Genomic DNA, 15,894 nt, shown 5'->3' with positions numbered 1-15,894 from the left:
AAGAACTACATATCCATAGAACTGTGATCCGACCAGTTTTAAAATCATGCAGTCTAAAGATGGCATTAAAGCTACACTGTGTGATATTTTCCGCCATCTAGTGGTGAAAAGGTATATGACCATCCAGTGAATTTTTGTTTCTGTTCCTCTCAATTCCGATTTCATTTCAACTCCTACGGTGGCCGATTTAGTCCAAGATTAACATGGCTTCCAGTTCGACCTCGTCCACATTCGACACGGTGCCTGTGGGATATTCTGTGCGCAGTGGGATGGTTGGAACTCAACTGGCCTAATTATTCGGCTAGAAAGAACTGCAGCTAATCCAGAGTGAACTTTGATGATAGTAATGTTTATTCAGTCATCCAATTACAAGGCATAAACAGGTTTGCGTGGATATGTACATAAATGTGGTTTCTGTGAGAGAACAAATAAGGATGGTAAATATACATACACAGTTAAGAACTGTATAACTATACTTATAAATTACATTTGTAAAATGTAACCGTAAACCAGAGCTTATTGTACCATATATAGGCGCTAAAGGCAGCTGCATTAAAAGGAGCTGAGCTGCCGCTGCTGCTGCTAACAAGCGGTGTCCGGTTACAAAAGTGTGTGCGGCGCTGTAAGTCTGTAATGTAAGTCATTAACGTTAGCACTGCAGTGCGCTCTGTATAACAATTGTTAATATGCCGATCAGACCTGATACATATTTCCATCAACATACATTACAAGCAAATATTTTCTATAAACGAATAAACATTGTTGATAACAAAATAACTGAATGATTATTCAAATAGGTGAGCATTACGCTATTGTATGTTGACCATAGACTGTAAAAAAATTATGTTGACACAAAAATACTTCTGAGGTGACATCAACTGAATTACGCGATGACACTCTGAAACACATCTACAATGACAATAACTATTATTACTTACGGAGTTATTAACGCACAGAAATACCACACAAGGAAAAACAGACTTTTGAGGAATAAACAAGCCAGGAAAACTCCGTATAACTCTGTTACTGGACGCTGCTGAGATGAAAACTCTCTGCGCATGCACCAGACAAGTCTGAACAAGTTGACGCGCACATGCGCGAGGCAGAGAATTTTGTACAGTGCCATCGAGTATTAAAACAGGTTAAAACGCGAAAAGCGAAGCTTGAATTTACGGGTATGTCCCTCTTTGGCTAATGTACTTTCAAGATGGAGGGGCAACATGGCGACCACCGTTAGATCCCATTACCTTATGTATTTTCAATGGCATATTATAAACTTACGAGAATACTTTATTACTTGAAAGAAGTAAATATACATTAATGAGCACATATATTTTTGAAAGAACTAAGTGTTTTTAGCTAAGAATAGACTAAAAAAGTTACACAGTGTAGCTTTAAGGTTATTTTTAAATCTGAAACCCTTTCCACACTGACCACATATTAATGGCGTCTCTCCAGTGTGAATTATCATGTGGTAATTAAGGGTTCATTTACATCTTAAACCCTTTCAACACTGATCACATGTAAATGGCTTTTCTCCAGTGTGAACATTCATGTGTTCCCTAAGGCTTACTTTCCATGTGAAGCTATTCCCACATAAGCCACGTTTCCACCGCAGGAACTTTCCCCAGGAACTAGGAACTTTGGGCTGGTACTCGGTGTGTTTCAACCGCAGGAACCAGGGTCTAAATGAAGTTCCGGGTAAATATTTCCCCCTCCAAGAGGCCCTGCTCCCGGGCTAGTACTTTTTCAAAGTTCAGGAACTTTCGGGGGTGGGACTTGGATGCTGAACATGCTGATTGGTTGAACTCACGCAGCGTTTTATTTCAACCGACATTTTTATAAGTCTTTCGCGAGGTTCATTCTGCGTTCAGTAAATATCAGTCTTGCTCTTTCTGTCTGATGGCGCGTGTTCATCTCAGCCATCTCACGGTCAATGTCCGTAATAGCTGATAATAACATACGTTGTCTTATTTTAAATCTAGCTTTACGAGCTTTCAGAATACGCTTTAGTATCAGTGCTCGTCTCTTTTCCACCGTTTTGTTAAAGGGGTGGTAAACCACGATTTCACTATTCTAACTTTAGCTAGCGTGTAATGTTGCTGCTTGAGGATAAACAACATCTGCAAAGTTACAACGTTCAAAGTTTAAAGCAAAGGGAGATATTGGCTTTTAAAGAAATCCATTTCTAAGAACTACAGCAAACGGCCAGTAGGCGACTACACACATTCCTCCAGGGTTGGTGACATCACTAGGCTCAATATTTACATAAACCCCTCCTCCGAGAATATTAAATAAGGGGGGGTGAGGCCATTTTGTATCGCGGCGCTGTTGTGGTATAGTTAGGCTGGAGTGTTGTTGCCGCGATGCCGAGGAAACGCTGTTATATTCATCCGGATTGCAGGTCTGGGGTACTTGCTTTGTTCAGGCTTCATAGGGACAGGGGTGCGTTGCAGAGCGTTTAACATACAGCATGTTATATGCACATGTGTATGAGACAGAAGGGAACAGGCACGTGCGGGGCTCCCGCAGCACATCTCACGGAGGGAAACTTTCACAATGTTCGCGAGTTCAACACCGGATTTGCACAACGTCAGCTGCGTGAGACAAACGCGGCCAGTGTGTGAATGCACGACGCGCGCGGGGCTCCCTCCCGCAGCACATTTCACGGAGGAAAACTTTCACAATGTTCGCGAGTTCAATACAGGATATGCACAACGGCTTGACCTGAAAGCTGGATTTACAAACAGAAGCTGTTTACGGGCCACAACCTGTAAGTCTGATTTATTTTTCATCGATGTGTTTTCCTGTAATAGGTTGTAGCAAGGAAGTAAACAGATGACAACACTGTTCTGCAAACCAGTCTGTTAAATGCTTATTCATACTTAATGTTATCCGACGAACACCTAACGTTACAAACACTAACGTTAAAATCTCAACAGCGAACTTGGCATTAGTGTAAATGATTCTTTGATTAGAGCTTTTATGTATTATTTATCTACAGGCTTGCTAAACATGGTTCTGTGTGTGATTTGGCTACTATAGTAAAGCCAGTGTTTAGTGTTTTGGGTTAGTTCTTGCGACAGATATTTGGCTATAATCGTTCTAAAAATACAAAAGTAACAGTGCCATTCAGTAGCGATCACTATAGATCCGCAGTCTTTACTCATTAGGACTGAACAGGTTCTGCTCGATCATCTTTACGAAAATGTTCTGGGTCTGATTCGGGCTCAGATTGGTATGGTTTTATTGACGCCATCGTTTCTAATACTGACCAAAGCACAGTCTACCGGTAAGGGGCATGACGTTTCCGACAAACGTGCACTGCGGTTAGCGAATCACAACACACTGGGCCAGCTAACCAATCTGAGCCCATTGCGTATTTTTGAGGGACTGGCTTCATACAACCCGGAAAGCATCAGACCGTTTTACAAGGAGGGACAGAGCAGTGTAGAATAAATGTCAAATATATGAAAAATAATGATTTTTTTTTTAAAACGAAGCATGAACACATGTTACAGTGCACCCCACAAACACAATCAAGCCTTCAAAACAATGTGTTTTACCACCCCTTTAATGACCTCTTTATTAAAACAATACATAACTACCAAAAGCAGCGCTGCTTGCATCTCCTCCATACTTGTTATTGTTGCAGACAGTGTCGCGCAAAAATTATTACTGTCTTACGCTGACTGGGAGGAGCAGCCGCGCGCAGGGTTCCTGTAAAAAAAGTTCCTGGTACAAATTGTTCCGGATAATTTCGGTGGAAACGCGGCTATAGAGTGCAGGTGTGAGGCTTCTTTCTGTTGTGAACTCTCACGTGGACTTTAAGGCTTCCTTGTTGATTGAAACTCTTTCCACACTGTTGGCAGGTGTAAGGCTTCTCTCCAGTGTGAATACTCATGTGACTGTCAAGGATTTCTTTACATCTGAATCTGTTTCCACACTGTTGGCAGGTGAAAGGCTTCTCTCCAGTGTGAATTCTCATGTGGACTTCAAGGTTTCCTTTATGTCTGAAACTCTTTCCACACTGTTGGCAGGTGTAAGGCTTCTCTCCAGTGTGAATTCTCATGTGGACTTCAAGGTGTCCTTTATGTCTGAAATTATTTCCACACTGTTGGCAGGTGAAAGGTTTCTCTCCAGTGTGAACTCTCATGTGCCTGTCAATGATTTCTTTACGTCTGAAACTCTTTCCACACTGTTGGCAGGTGAAAGGCTTCTCTCCAGTGTGAATATTCATGTGGACTTCAAGGTTTCCTTTACGTCTGAAACTCTTTCCACACTGTTGGCAGGTGAAAGGTTTCTCTCCAGTGTGAACTCTCATGTGCCTGTCAATGATTTCTTTACGTCTGAAACTCTTTCCACACTGTTGGCAGGTGAAAGGTTTCTCTCCAGTGTGAATTCTCATGTGGACTTCAAGGTTTCCTTTATGTCTGTAACTCTTTCCACACTGTTGGCAGGTGTAAGGCTTCTCTCCAGTGTGAATACTCATGTGGACTTCAAGGTTTCCTTTATGATTGAAACGCTTTCCACACTGTTGGCAGGTGAAAGGCTTCTCTCCAGTGTGAATATTCATGTGAACGTTAAAGTTTCCTTTACGTCTGAAACTCTTTCCACACTGTTGGCAGGTGAAAGGCTTCTCTCCAGTGTGAATTCTCATGTGAACGTTAAAGTTTCCTTTGTGTGTGAAACTCTTTCCACACTGTTGGCAGGTGGAATAACTTTTAGTTCCTGTCTTTTGAGCTCTTTTTTGTGAGGAAGTATTTTTAGCCTGTGTCGATCTTTCTCCAGTCATGAAATCATGATGTTTATCATAATGGGCTTTCTTTTCTTTCCTTTCATTAAGTACATGACTTGCCTCTTTCAATGCCATGAGATCTAGGGCAAAAACAGACACAAAACAATTTAGACATTTAAAGCATCAATAGCAGGGTATAGGGTAGTATGATATATAACCTATCCTATCCTAGGGATCTGGGGTGGGCAGCTTTGGTTCTGGAGGGCCACTGTCTTGCAGAGTTACGCTTTAATGAAAGACGCCTGCCTTTAATTTCAAACAGTCTTGAAGATTTAAAGTTAAATTTGGGGGTTGGGTTGAACTTTACAGGTGTGTTTGATCAAGGAAGGAGTAGTGCTGGGCGGTTTGACCAACAATCATGCTTTTTGCTGGAGTTTGGTGATTTAACAGAAGTTTTTATTAGTACAATAGCTCTAATGTACAATACTAATATATTTATTAGTTCATGTTATCGCAAACTTTTATTTTGACTGGTTGTTATAAAGACCTGTGATTTCCTGGGTATATGAAATGACAAATGTCAAAAGTTTTATCAAATTGAACGGTAAACTGTTCATTAAGTGACTGACACTACAGATGAAGTTCATGTGCCCTCATATAGTGAAACAGCAGATGCTGAACAGTTTGTGTAGTAGTAGACAAAACCGCAGCGCTCATTTAGGGCAGAACAAACAGACCTCAGATTTCTGTCTTTATGAGCTTTAATATTCACAGACACTGTACAATAAATAAGATATTGATATGGACTATTCATTATTTTGATCTATTCATCCAAAAACTTTGTGACCTTCCACTTTATAGAGAAAGCTCCATTTGTGAATGGATTCCGTGATTAATTTTTTTTTTAATCAAAAATCTATATCACCCATATATAACTTTTCATGCCATTGATGAGATTTTCTATCATTTATGACACAATGCTTTGCCGCCATTGACAGGAGTTTCCGGCAGTCTATGTTTTCACTGGTGTCATAGGGGACGCTATGACATCTTCTGAATCAGTACAGAATCTCCGGATCGTAACACAACAAAGAAGAAGCAGAAACAAGTGATAGAAGCTTTGATCAAGTGCATGAAAACTAATGCAATCATCAAACATTATTCAGCAAAGCTTTTTAACGTTACTGAATGAAATGTTGAACCCATCAAGAGGTATTAGAAATATGAAAGGTATAAGAAGTATACATTGCAAGTTTTCACCAACATTCACCGTGGATTTAATATAATAGCGCTAACTGTAACAATGGTATTGTGGCGGAAATAGTCCAATGTTTTTACATTATTCATTTCAAGGTTCCTAGATTGAAATTCAAGCACTTTCAAGTGCTTCACACTTTTTCAACACTTTACACCAGAAGTCCGTCTGCAGGAAGCTATATATTTAACTTTATACGGTGTTAAATATGGATATTTTTCTTACTCAAATCCATCGTTTCACTTCAGAATGCATTTATTAACTCCCGGAGCTGTATGGATTACTTTTCTGTAATGGATGGATGCTCATTGTTGGCTCAAATTTTAGGCTGCCATTTACTACCACTATAATGCTTGGATTAGACAGGACATTTTTTAAAGGGGTCATGAATTGAGAAATCAACTTTCGATATATAAAATGTCATGGTAATATAATAATATTCTGTAAGTTTCAGAGCTGAAAACTTCCTTGTTCATTTCACTGTGGATTCGTTTGTAAACAAGACACAGGTCGAGACTGGATTTGCAGACAGACTGAGATTAAAAACAATGCTGTGCCATTTGGATCCAACAGGAATGAAGCAACACACCAATGTGAGTAAAACAGGTTTTTTTATGTGTGATAGTGTTGCATTGTTACAGATCGTTTGATATCTAGTTATTATATGTCTAACTAAACATAACTTACCACACTGTCACAGGCTGGAGTATCCTTTGTATTTGAGGTGTTGTTGGTTCATTGTCCTGTGTTTTGAGATCAGACTAGAACATGTACGGGCCAGGGCTTGCAAAACCCGACGTCCAAAATGTATCCCTGGCCTGCCCGATGGGCTATCTTAAATAGTGAAATAACATTCCTTTCTTGATGTGCATTATTCAGTGTCTTGACTTGATATTTAAATAAAAAATACAATAGCTGAAGCTTTGAACATGCTGATTTGTCTGCTGTGAAGTTTTGCTGATGCACGTGTGCACTTGTGTGTGTGTGTGTGTGTGTGTTAGTGATGCAGTTTGCGGTTATATCCACTGATCAGATGGGCCAATAAAAATAGCATTCCAATAAATTGCGGGTGGATGAGAAGTAAAAAAAATTGTGTTTTTTTGATAAAGACATTTTGTGAACCCTGTGGACGAATCTTTTTCTCACACGCTTTCAAAACAATTCCCACATGTACTGATGGGGGAGCTGAAGCTTATTATAATATGCAAAACTGTAATCCAATCATAGCTGTGGGCGTTTACTTCAAGGTTTTCAATGCGGCACGCCCATAAAAAGCAAGCGTTTCAGGAGCTAGGCTCAACTAAAATAACAGGGTATAAAATAGCATATTACTTATTCATTATGATGTTTTTGAACGTAAAAACTATCCGAACATCATAAGTTGACTTCAGGCAACAGTATAATTTTATTTTTTAAAAGCCAGTTCGTGACCCCTTTAATATAAATACGATTGTATTTGTCTGAAAAAAGATCATATGTCATATTCACCTAGGATGGCTTGAGGGTGATTTATGGATGAACTATCCCTTTAATGCATGAGGAGGATAGTCTGAGTGGCCAAAGACTCTCCAAGGATCACACATGGAGAGTCGCAGAGATTAGTTGAGTCTCATATCAAATACCCACAGATAATAAAAAAAATTAAAGCTGCAAGCAGCATTTATCGGGGTTCAAGCAGTTAAGGCCTTTAAGCACACAAGCATCAAAAGACATTAAGTTTTATTTAGCAAGCATTTAACAACTGCCATCATAGATGAAAAAGTCAATTTACAGCCTATACAGGCAGTTTACCATAGGAAATATATGGTTTTAAAGCGTTTTTACAGTTATAGTTAGAGTCTTCTTATAGTCTTGCCTGATCTCCACCACTTTTATTAGTAGTACTCAAAGTGTGCCCATATGTATATACGAGTCAGATTTGTTGTAAATATGTAATTTTAATAAGGAGTTTAGACAATTATATTCAGTGGCGTAACGAACGAGCCAACACCGGGCCCTTAAGTAGGATTATCAAGGCAGGCCCCTTGATGACGCAATTGATGACGCAATGTTCGCGAGTAGGCTACCATGAATAGGGCAGGATATGATCATACACAGCATATAAGAGATGAGATTACTAACAAAATCATGAGTAGCCTACGCTCACCAAAAACAAAACAAAAAAACAACAAAAAAACAATGGGGACAGCGCACTATAAAACATTGTTAGGCCTAGGTCCAAATACATAAAAAAGATGCTCTCTTACATTATAGTGGGATTTTCCGGGCTTTCCTATGTGCAACTGCAAAGTTGTCGATTAGATCAGGATTGTGCGCACAGGCAATAGGCTTGTTTGAGATGCGCCTTGCCTCGTCTGAAATGTATGCTAGAGTAGGTGGCTGCAGTGAGAGGAGGAGTGAAAAAAGCACAGGCAAGCCAGACAGTTCTCTCTACTCACAGTGGATCTGACACCTGCGAGATCAAAGATGGATATCGCGGGATTCACGCGATTCACGCTCGTGCACAGTTTTGCTAATAAACTGGATGTAATTCAAGTTATGTTGCTTTTATATGAAAATAAATAAAATGAACAAGACACCCAAAGTACTTGTTATTTAATTCCATTCCAAATACATGTTTATCAATATTTCTTTCTTTAATACAGACATGTGTTTTTAGTTATTTTATTTTTTTATAAAAAATAAATTGCATAACCCAAAGAGATCGCACTGTCAGATAGTTTGGGAATATTCACAAACAACATATACACATAAAACATGATATTAGAGTTTTAAAATCAAACATTTTATAAGAGAACAATACATCACAGTTGTTTAAACCAATGAGCATTAAGCTGTGTCGTCAGCAAGTCGTTTCCCATCATGCTTTTGATCAGCGCAGTCGGTGGAGAGCAACTGCGTGCGACTGCAGAATCCGACACGTGCGCCTTGCGCTCGCGAGATATTTTTGACATACATCAGCATGACATCAGAGCAAGGCAGACCACACTCTGACACATTTCTAACCGGCATGCATCTTGTGCTGATCACCGGTGATCGGTTCTGCGAATATTTTGCTCATCTCAAACAAGCCTATTCTCAATTGACCCTTTGCAGGGAGTTTTATTGACAGGCGATCTGACTAATCATAATCCGCCATTTTGTCCAACAAAGCAGTCAGGAAAGTTAGTAGATTAACATAGGAGGATTTAAATTTGAAAAACAAAGTGTACTGACGTCTTAGCACTTTAAAACAACATTCCTTTTATGTTCATTCATGTTTATTTTAATGATATAAATTAACTAGAAGGAAGAGATGATCGGTTCACAAGCAGCTTTAACTGAGCCTCGAGTCTACAGCGATCTATCAGACACATTAAAGAGTCACAAAATGGTATTTATTGTTTAAATGTCTCTAAAAAATTACTACATTTGAAAGGTGAGACTTTGTTTCATATCAAAAGTACTCGTCTGTCAGCGCGCAGTCTTTTCTCTGATCCACAATGTATTTTTCACTGCGTGAGAACTTGGTGTGGTGTGAGAGTGGCATCACTTGTCAGACATAGCAATAGTAACTAAAGTGGGCGGGTCTTTGCGAACGGTCATTGACAGTATGGACGGGGATTCGCCAGTCTCAATTCAAAACAAATTTCATCACAATCCATCATTGTTCGTTTCAAACATGTGAGAGCATCTAAAATGATCCATGGGTGAAATTGATTGGATTTAATAATTTTGTTTGTCAGTTTCTATCATAATTTTAACATTTTGGCATTATTGTTTAGCTATTTACCTATGTTTTCAAATTTCCTTTGTTTTTTTGTTGTTGTCTCGATCAGACTAACGTCTTTGAAGATAACCACAATTTTTTAAAGCTCTAAATGACACTTACAAAAACCATAAAGCGAAACCTGGCATGTTTGGTATTGTTGGACTCGGCAAGGATTCTTAGGAGGCCACTCCTGTGAAAAAAACACGGGCTTGAAACTTCTAAGGCTCCTTCAAGGCAAAGCCAATGACGTATACTGAGTTTTTTGAGATACACCAATATTCTCATATCATGACTATCATGGCACCCTGGACAAAGACACCGCATGCCAATTTTCAGTAGACTAACGGTTGGGTGCGCTTATAGCTATTTTCATGATTTTTTTCACTGTTATAGCGCCACCAAGTGGCCAATTGTCACGATTCTTTTTCATGTCAACTCAGATTGAGCTTATGAACATGTGTCCCAAGTTTAGCAAAAAATATCTCTTTCCGTTCACAATTTATAACCATTTTAGTAAAAATGGCCCTAGTGCCATAAAAGATTTTGGTTCCCCTTATCGACCGTTAATTTAAATTTTGAATTTTTTGGATGATTATTGATTGTCAGACTCCAGAGAATATTCTTGCAGTGGTTTGGTTCCAATCGGGCCAAAAACCTAGGAGAATTCAGCAAAAATTGGTTTTTAAAAAAAATGCAATTTACTCGAAATTGGCGCCTGAAGGGCGAGCAAATCGGAGATAGCCATTTTGTCCGCCTTGAGCCAAGGATTCCAACGATATAAGACACTTGATCCTGGGGCAAACAGTCTAAGAGTTATGAGCAATTTTGAACTTTTGGTTGCTGTAGCGCCACCTATGGGCCATTCGGGGTCATACACTGATAGGTTGTCCCCAAACTGAGGCCTACCATCTGGCCAGGTTTCATGTCTCTAGGCCTTACGGTTTGGCCTGCACGATGCGTTTTACGAATCCTTACAATTACAATAGGGTTTCAGCATTTCATGCTTGAACCCCTAATAAGAATGAAGGCTTTTTGCCAGTTATAGCGCCACCTATGGTCCGATCTCCATGAAACTCTGCATGCTTCCTCGCCATGTTCTGACACATATGCTCATCAATTTTGGTGAAGTTCTGAGTTTTCATTTGGGATGTATAGGCTTTTTAGTGTATTTTGCCACGCCCCTTTTCTAAATGACCCTGTTACAGCCAGCCAAATGCCAAAGTTCAACTTTTTTTTGATAATTTTTGATCGAGAGAGTCCAGAGAATTCTCCTAGACTGGTTCGGTTCCGATCGGGCGAAAAACCAGGGACTAGTTCGCAAAAGTAGGTTTTGGACAAAATTCGACATAGCAGAAAATTTTCCCTGCCTACATCCAAATCGGAGATAGCCATTTTGTCTGCCCTGAGCCAAGGATTCCAACGATATAAGACACTTGATCCTGGGACAAACAGTCTAAGAGTTATGAGCAATTTTGAACTTTTGGTTGCTGTAGCGCCACCTATGGGCCATTCGGGGTCATACACTGATAGGTTGTCCCCAAACTGAGGCCTACCATCTGGCCAGGTTTCATGTCTCTAGGCCTTACGGTTTGGTCTGCACGATGCGTTTTACGAATCCTTACAATTACAATAGGGTTTCAGCATTTCATGCTTGAACCCCTAATTAAAATCACCTGACAGCCTCAGCTTAGGTGTAACGATTCACTCGTTTTCTCAATGCATCGATCTTGAAACATGTATTTTTGAATCGTTGATTGTGGTCAATAATCGAGTTAAAATGCTTAGAATCGAATGAATCGCAATTCAATATTTTAAAATAAACATTAGACTATACTACATGCATGAATTAATGGAGACGTTGCACTGACATCATTGCACGCCCTCACAGCTCTCCTTCACAGACACACTGAACTCTTTACCACCTTTCACTGGATTGCGCTCACGCTCCGTCCGTAGCTCTCAACTTATGTTCATTATCTGTAGTCATTTGTTGTCTCCATCTGCTTGTTTGATTGTAATAATAAGCAGGCTGACTGTAACGTTGTTTTTCAATTGATTGTACTATTGTACTACTTTGTGAAGCAACCTTGGGTTCTTGAAGGCGCTATAAAAAAAACATTATTATTATTATTAATAAACTAAATGACATTATGCTGAAGACTGGTGTGCAAACGGTAGCTCAGGTAAGTCAAAAAACACATGAGGAGAAGTGTTAGGATAATATGACGGACATGCCCATTCGGACAGGATTAGATTTCTCAGAGGGCCGCTGAATTTGCCGAAAAACAGTATGTAATTTACCCTGGAGGTTGTGGGAGAAAAAAAGACTTTGCGATTTTAATCCTGTCCAAATCTGCCAAGTACAAATTTCTCTAACGTCCCCCTGAAAAACTAGTCCTGTCTGAATAGAGTTTACATTGAGTGTGTTTACATGCACGTTCTTAAGCCTGGAATTCCCTCCCTCTATCTCTACGCGACACCGCTAAAAACATACATTACAGTATATTTCCAACCATCCTCTGCCTAGGTTTTTCTTTCTTTCTCCTCCCCCCTCTTCCCTGTATATTTGTATGTCTATGTTCTACATTGTTCTTCATTGATACTATGTTTACGTATGTATTTTCTTGTACAGCGACCTTGAGCTTGGGAAAGGCGCTATATAAATAAAAAGTATTATTATTATTAAGCAGATTATGCTTAATAAGCCGACAACGAACATGGTCATGTAAATGCGGTAATCCGTTTTCTTTTATCGGAGTACGGTCATAAACGGCTTAAACATAAACAGGTTGACACAGGTAGCTTTTTGCCTCTTACCCCGATTTTGCGCAGCATGTAAACGCATTAACCTGATTTCTGTGGGCTTATTGAAGTGCGCATGTGGGATACGTGACAGGAACGCATCCTTAGAGCAGATTTAAACGCATCCAGACAGAGCGAGCGTTTTGCATGAAAGAAAGAAGGAAATATGTCACAAACACAGACTCTTTGGCCTAGTCCACACGTACATGGGTATTTTTATAAACCGTGTATTTCCCTCCGCCGTTTAAAAAAATAAAAATAAAATCGCGTCCACATGAAAACGCATTACACACTAGGAAGCGCTGTCAAGAGCATGCCAAACCAACAAGTGGCAATATAACCCTAACCATAAAGCCATGTTGGCCAATCAGAAGCCTGGAAATAAGGTTATTGCCGGTTCCGGTTCTGACACAACAAGCCAAAATCTCCGGTTCCACGGTCCACAAGACACAAGTGCAACCGGAGTTTCTAAAAATCTTCACCCTGGCCAGAGTTTTCAAAAAAGTTTGGTTTCAGTCTCTGGATACTGCATTTAAGCGTGGACGAATGGCCAAACCGCATAGAAAAAGATGCGGTTTTGAAAATTGGACAGTGCCTTTAAGACCCAGAACATTTGCAAAAATGTGTTCTCATCTCATGCAGCAGAAGTAGAAGAGGTTTAGTTAAAACGCTGCATCTGTAACTGCACGAGAGAATAATATGAGTCCTAAATTTCCACATGTTGCAAGCTTTATTTAACTTTATTACAACTGACATAACATTAGGAATACTCGGAGTCAGATACGGAAATTATTATTTTTCACGTCACTTCAAGGAAATAATCCGATTTATTAATTAAGTCATGTAAACGCGGTTTACTTGCGTTGGCAGTTTACTGGTGTGCATGTAAACGTGCTCAATGTTTTGGGTAAAGATGCACATCATTAATGTTGTTTTTTCTAGGACCCGTTTATAAGACATGTTTACAGCCTGGTACAAATTGTGGTTTTGGTCTATACGGCTAATTTTGCCCTTCATGACGACTGTGAGGGGGGTGAATTTTTTTATACATTATACACTATTACATTATATAAAGCATTAAAGTTCTGCATAATTAAGGGCGTGGCCACTTTGAGTGACAGGTGGATAGCCGTTTATCTGCTGTCTGTTAGTCATCGCGTCACTTAAGCTCCGCCCACGTGCCGCCTTTTTGCCCATTTTCATTTATCCGGGAGTGACGCGCTGCCAAGATGCAGCCAAGACTATCGCGTCCCTACTTTGCGCTTCAGAACGGCTCATCAGAATCCTATGGGTGACGTCACGGACACTACCTCCATATTTTTTTACAGTCTATTGTGACAAGTCTCCCGAGCTCTCATCAGCGTTGCCCTGGAAACAAACACGTCCTCATTTGACGATGTACATCTGGGAACACAACAATGCGGCGGCAGTGTAGTAACGTGATGGCAGAAGCTGCTGAGCGCCAACGTTACTTCTGTACCCCACAGCCTCGGTTTGGTTTAAGGAAGTGACGTAGGTGAATAAGGCGTATTAATAAAGCCCCAGTATTACAGATCATTAACTAAAAAAAGTTGGTTTAGGGTTTAGTTACCCTTTATTTATGTTCAGGGATATTAAAATGTTTATAGCAAGTAGATATTGGGTTTAAAACACTAAATTATTGTTTTGTTTAGGCTACTTCAGTATTAAATCGTTGTATGATTATACTTCTGTATATTCTCTATTTCTGTAGAGCTGGAGATTTTAATAATGATCAAATGAGTGAGTTCAGCTTTGAGAATGAAACCAACCTGTTTGTTCCTCAGTTTCTTCATCTTTCACTCTGAATGTTTCTTCAATCTTCACGTCTTCACTCTCCTCTTTTTCTGTTTGTTCCTCAGTTTCTTCATCTTTCACTCTGAATGTTTCTTCAATCTTCACGTCTTCACTCTCCTCTTTTTCTGTTTGTTCCTCAGTTTCTTCATCTTTCACTCTGAATGTTTCCTCAATCTTCATGTCTTGACTCTCCTCTTTAATGAACTCCATCTTTATAATAGTGTCACGTGGATCTCAGTCACTTCACCCAGAGATTATCTTAGTGTTTGTCCTGTTTAAGATGATATAAAAATAAAAAAACAGAAAGGAAAGCAAAATCAAATTTCAATTTCTGAGTGTCTCAATCAGTTCAGTAGTTCAGTCACTGGTAAGAGTCAGAGAGGGATTACAGACACATCATGGTATTTATGATCAACATTTGATATTTAATGAATTACAGCTTTTATTTTAAGGATTGCACTTTCATGAAAACATTAGCAGTTAGTGTGTTAAAGTTGTCATAACACATGTTAGTGTTTGTTCTCGTTCATTTACACTGTTTTATTCGAGTCACGATTCGAATCACTGAATCATTTTGCAAAATTTTTGATTCAATTGACTCGGAGTTTCGAAAAGTTCAGTTTCTGCATCACTACTCGCCAGAGACTGAACTCGTGTTTATGGTGAACTGATTCACGATAGAGGAAGAGAAATGAGACGCCAGAGACTGAACTCGTGTTTATGAATGAACTGATTCACGATAGAGGAAGAGAAATGAGACGCCAGAGACTGAACTCGTGTTTATGATGAACTGATTCACGATAGAGGAAGAGAAATGAGACGCCAGAGACTGAACTCGTGTTTATGAATGAACTGATTCACGATAGAGGAAGACAAATGAGACGCCAGAGACTGAACTCGTGTTTATGATGAACTGATTCACGATAGAGGAAGAGAAATGAGACGCATCTTTTACCGGTGTGGATGCGATTTACTCCAACAAAATAGCCTTCATTAAAGTTAGATAAAGCATTACAATGTTATATTCAATAGTTAATCAATTATGAATCATTGAACGGTTTCTATCGATTTAAACAGATTAAATGCTTAAAACAAACCTTTCTTTAGGCGAATCTCAACAGATGCAGGAGCGCGGCGCAGCCTTATGACGTCACATCGCCACACCAAAATAAAAGTCCCGTTCACACTCTGCTGTCTTATAATCACAGAAGTGCAGAGAAATGTCTGTCCACTATTTTTACCAGGGCTGCGTTCAGCCCCGACAAAACGTTTCAAAACGTTTTTTAAACGGTAACGGTGCTGCGTTGAACACCCTGTTCTGTTGACGCAAGAGTTGTAACTATGGCAGCCGAGAAGGCCATTCTTTGTGTTCTTTTTGTGGAATTTTCGGAGCCTGATGAAATCGATATAAATACGTGTTTAATACTGCAAAATACATGCAATCACTGCCCTTGCCGTCCAGAATAAAAGACAACATCCCAATCCCATTTAATGAACCTTTTTCATCTCCTGGTAATCAATTCTAACTTAAAT

The 15,894-nt window shown here is 39.5% G+C and overlaps 1 protein-coding gene across 1 annotated transcript; it reads right to left on the bottom strand.

Annotated features, from left to right (window-relative positions):
• Positions 1-336: 336 nt before the first annotated feature.
• LOC307126554 (uncharacterized protein) lies at positions 337-15,526 on the bottom strand. Its single transcript, XM_079817146.1, has 3 exons — positions 15,459-15,526; positions 14,337-14,632; positions 337-4,878 (listed from the first exon to the last, which is right to left on the bottom strand). Exons 2-3 carry the CDS (start codon positions 14,569-14,571, stop codon positions 3,776-3,778), a joined length of 1,338 nt encoding a protein of 445 aa, XP_079673272.1. The 5' UTR covers positions 14,572-14,632; positions 15,459-15,526; the 3' UTR covers positions 337-3,775.
• Positions 15,527-15,894: the final 368 nt, after the last annotated feature.

Source organism: Gobio gobio (genome assembly GCF_949357685.1).
Source record: "Gobio gobio genome assembly, chromosome: 5".
NCBI lineage: Eukaryota > Metazoa > Chordata > Actinopteri > Cypriniformes > Gobionidae > Gobio > Gobio gobio.
Note: the sequence above shows the minus strand (reverse complement) of the source record. Positions and strands in the feature narration are given on the sequence as shown.

Bases quoted from the DNA above. Each gene is read 5' to 3' on its own strand.
- LOC307126554 (XM_079817146.1), bottom strand. From the start codon at position 14,571: ATGGAGTTCATTAAAGAGGAGAGTCAAGACATGAAGATTGAGGAAACA. The intron at 4,879-14,336 runs GTTGGTTTCATT...TTTTTGCCCTAG, and splicing joins AGAAACTGAGGAACAAACAG to ATCTCATGGCATTGAAAGAG.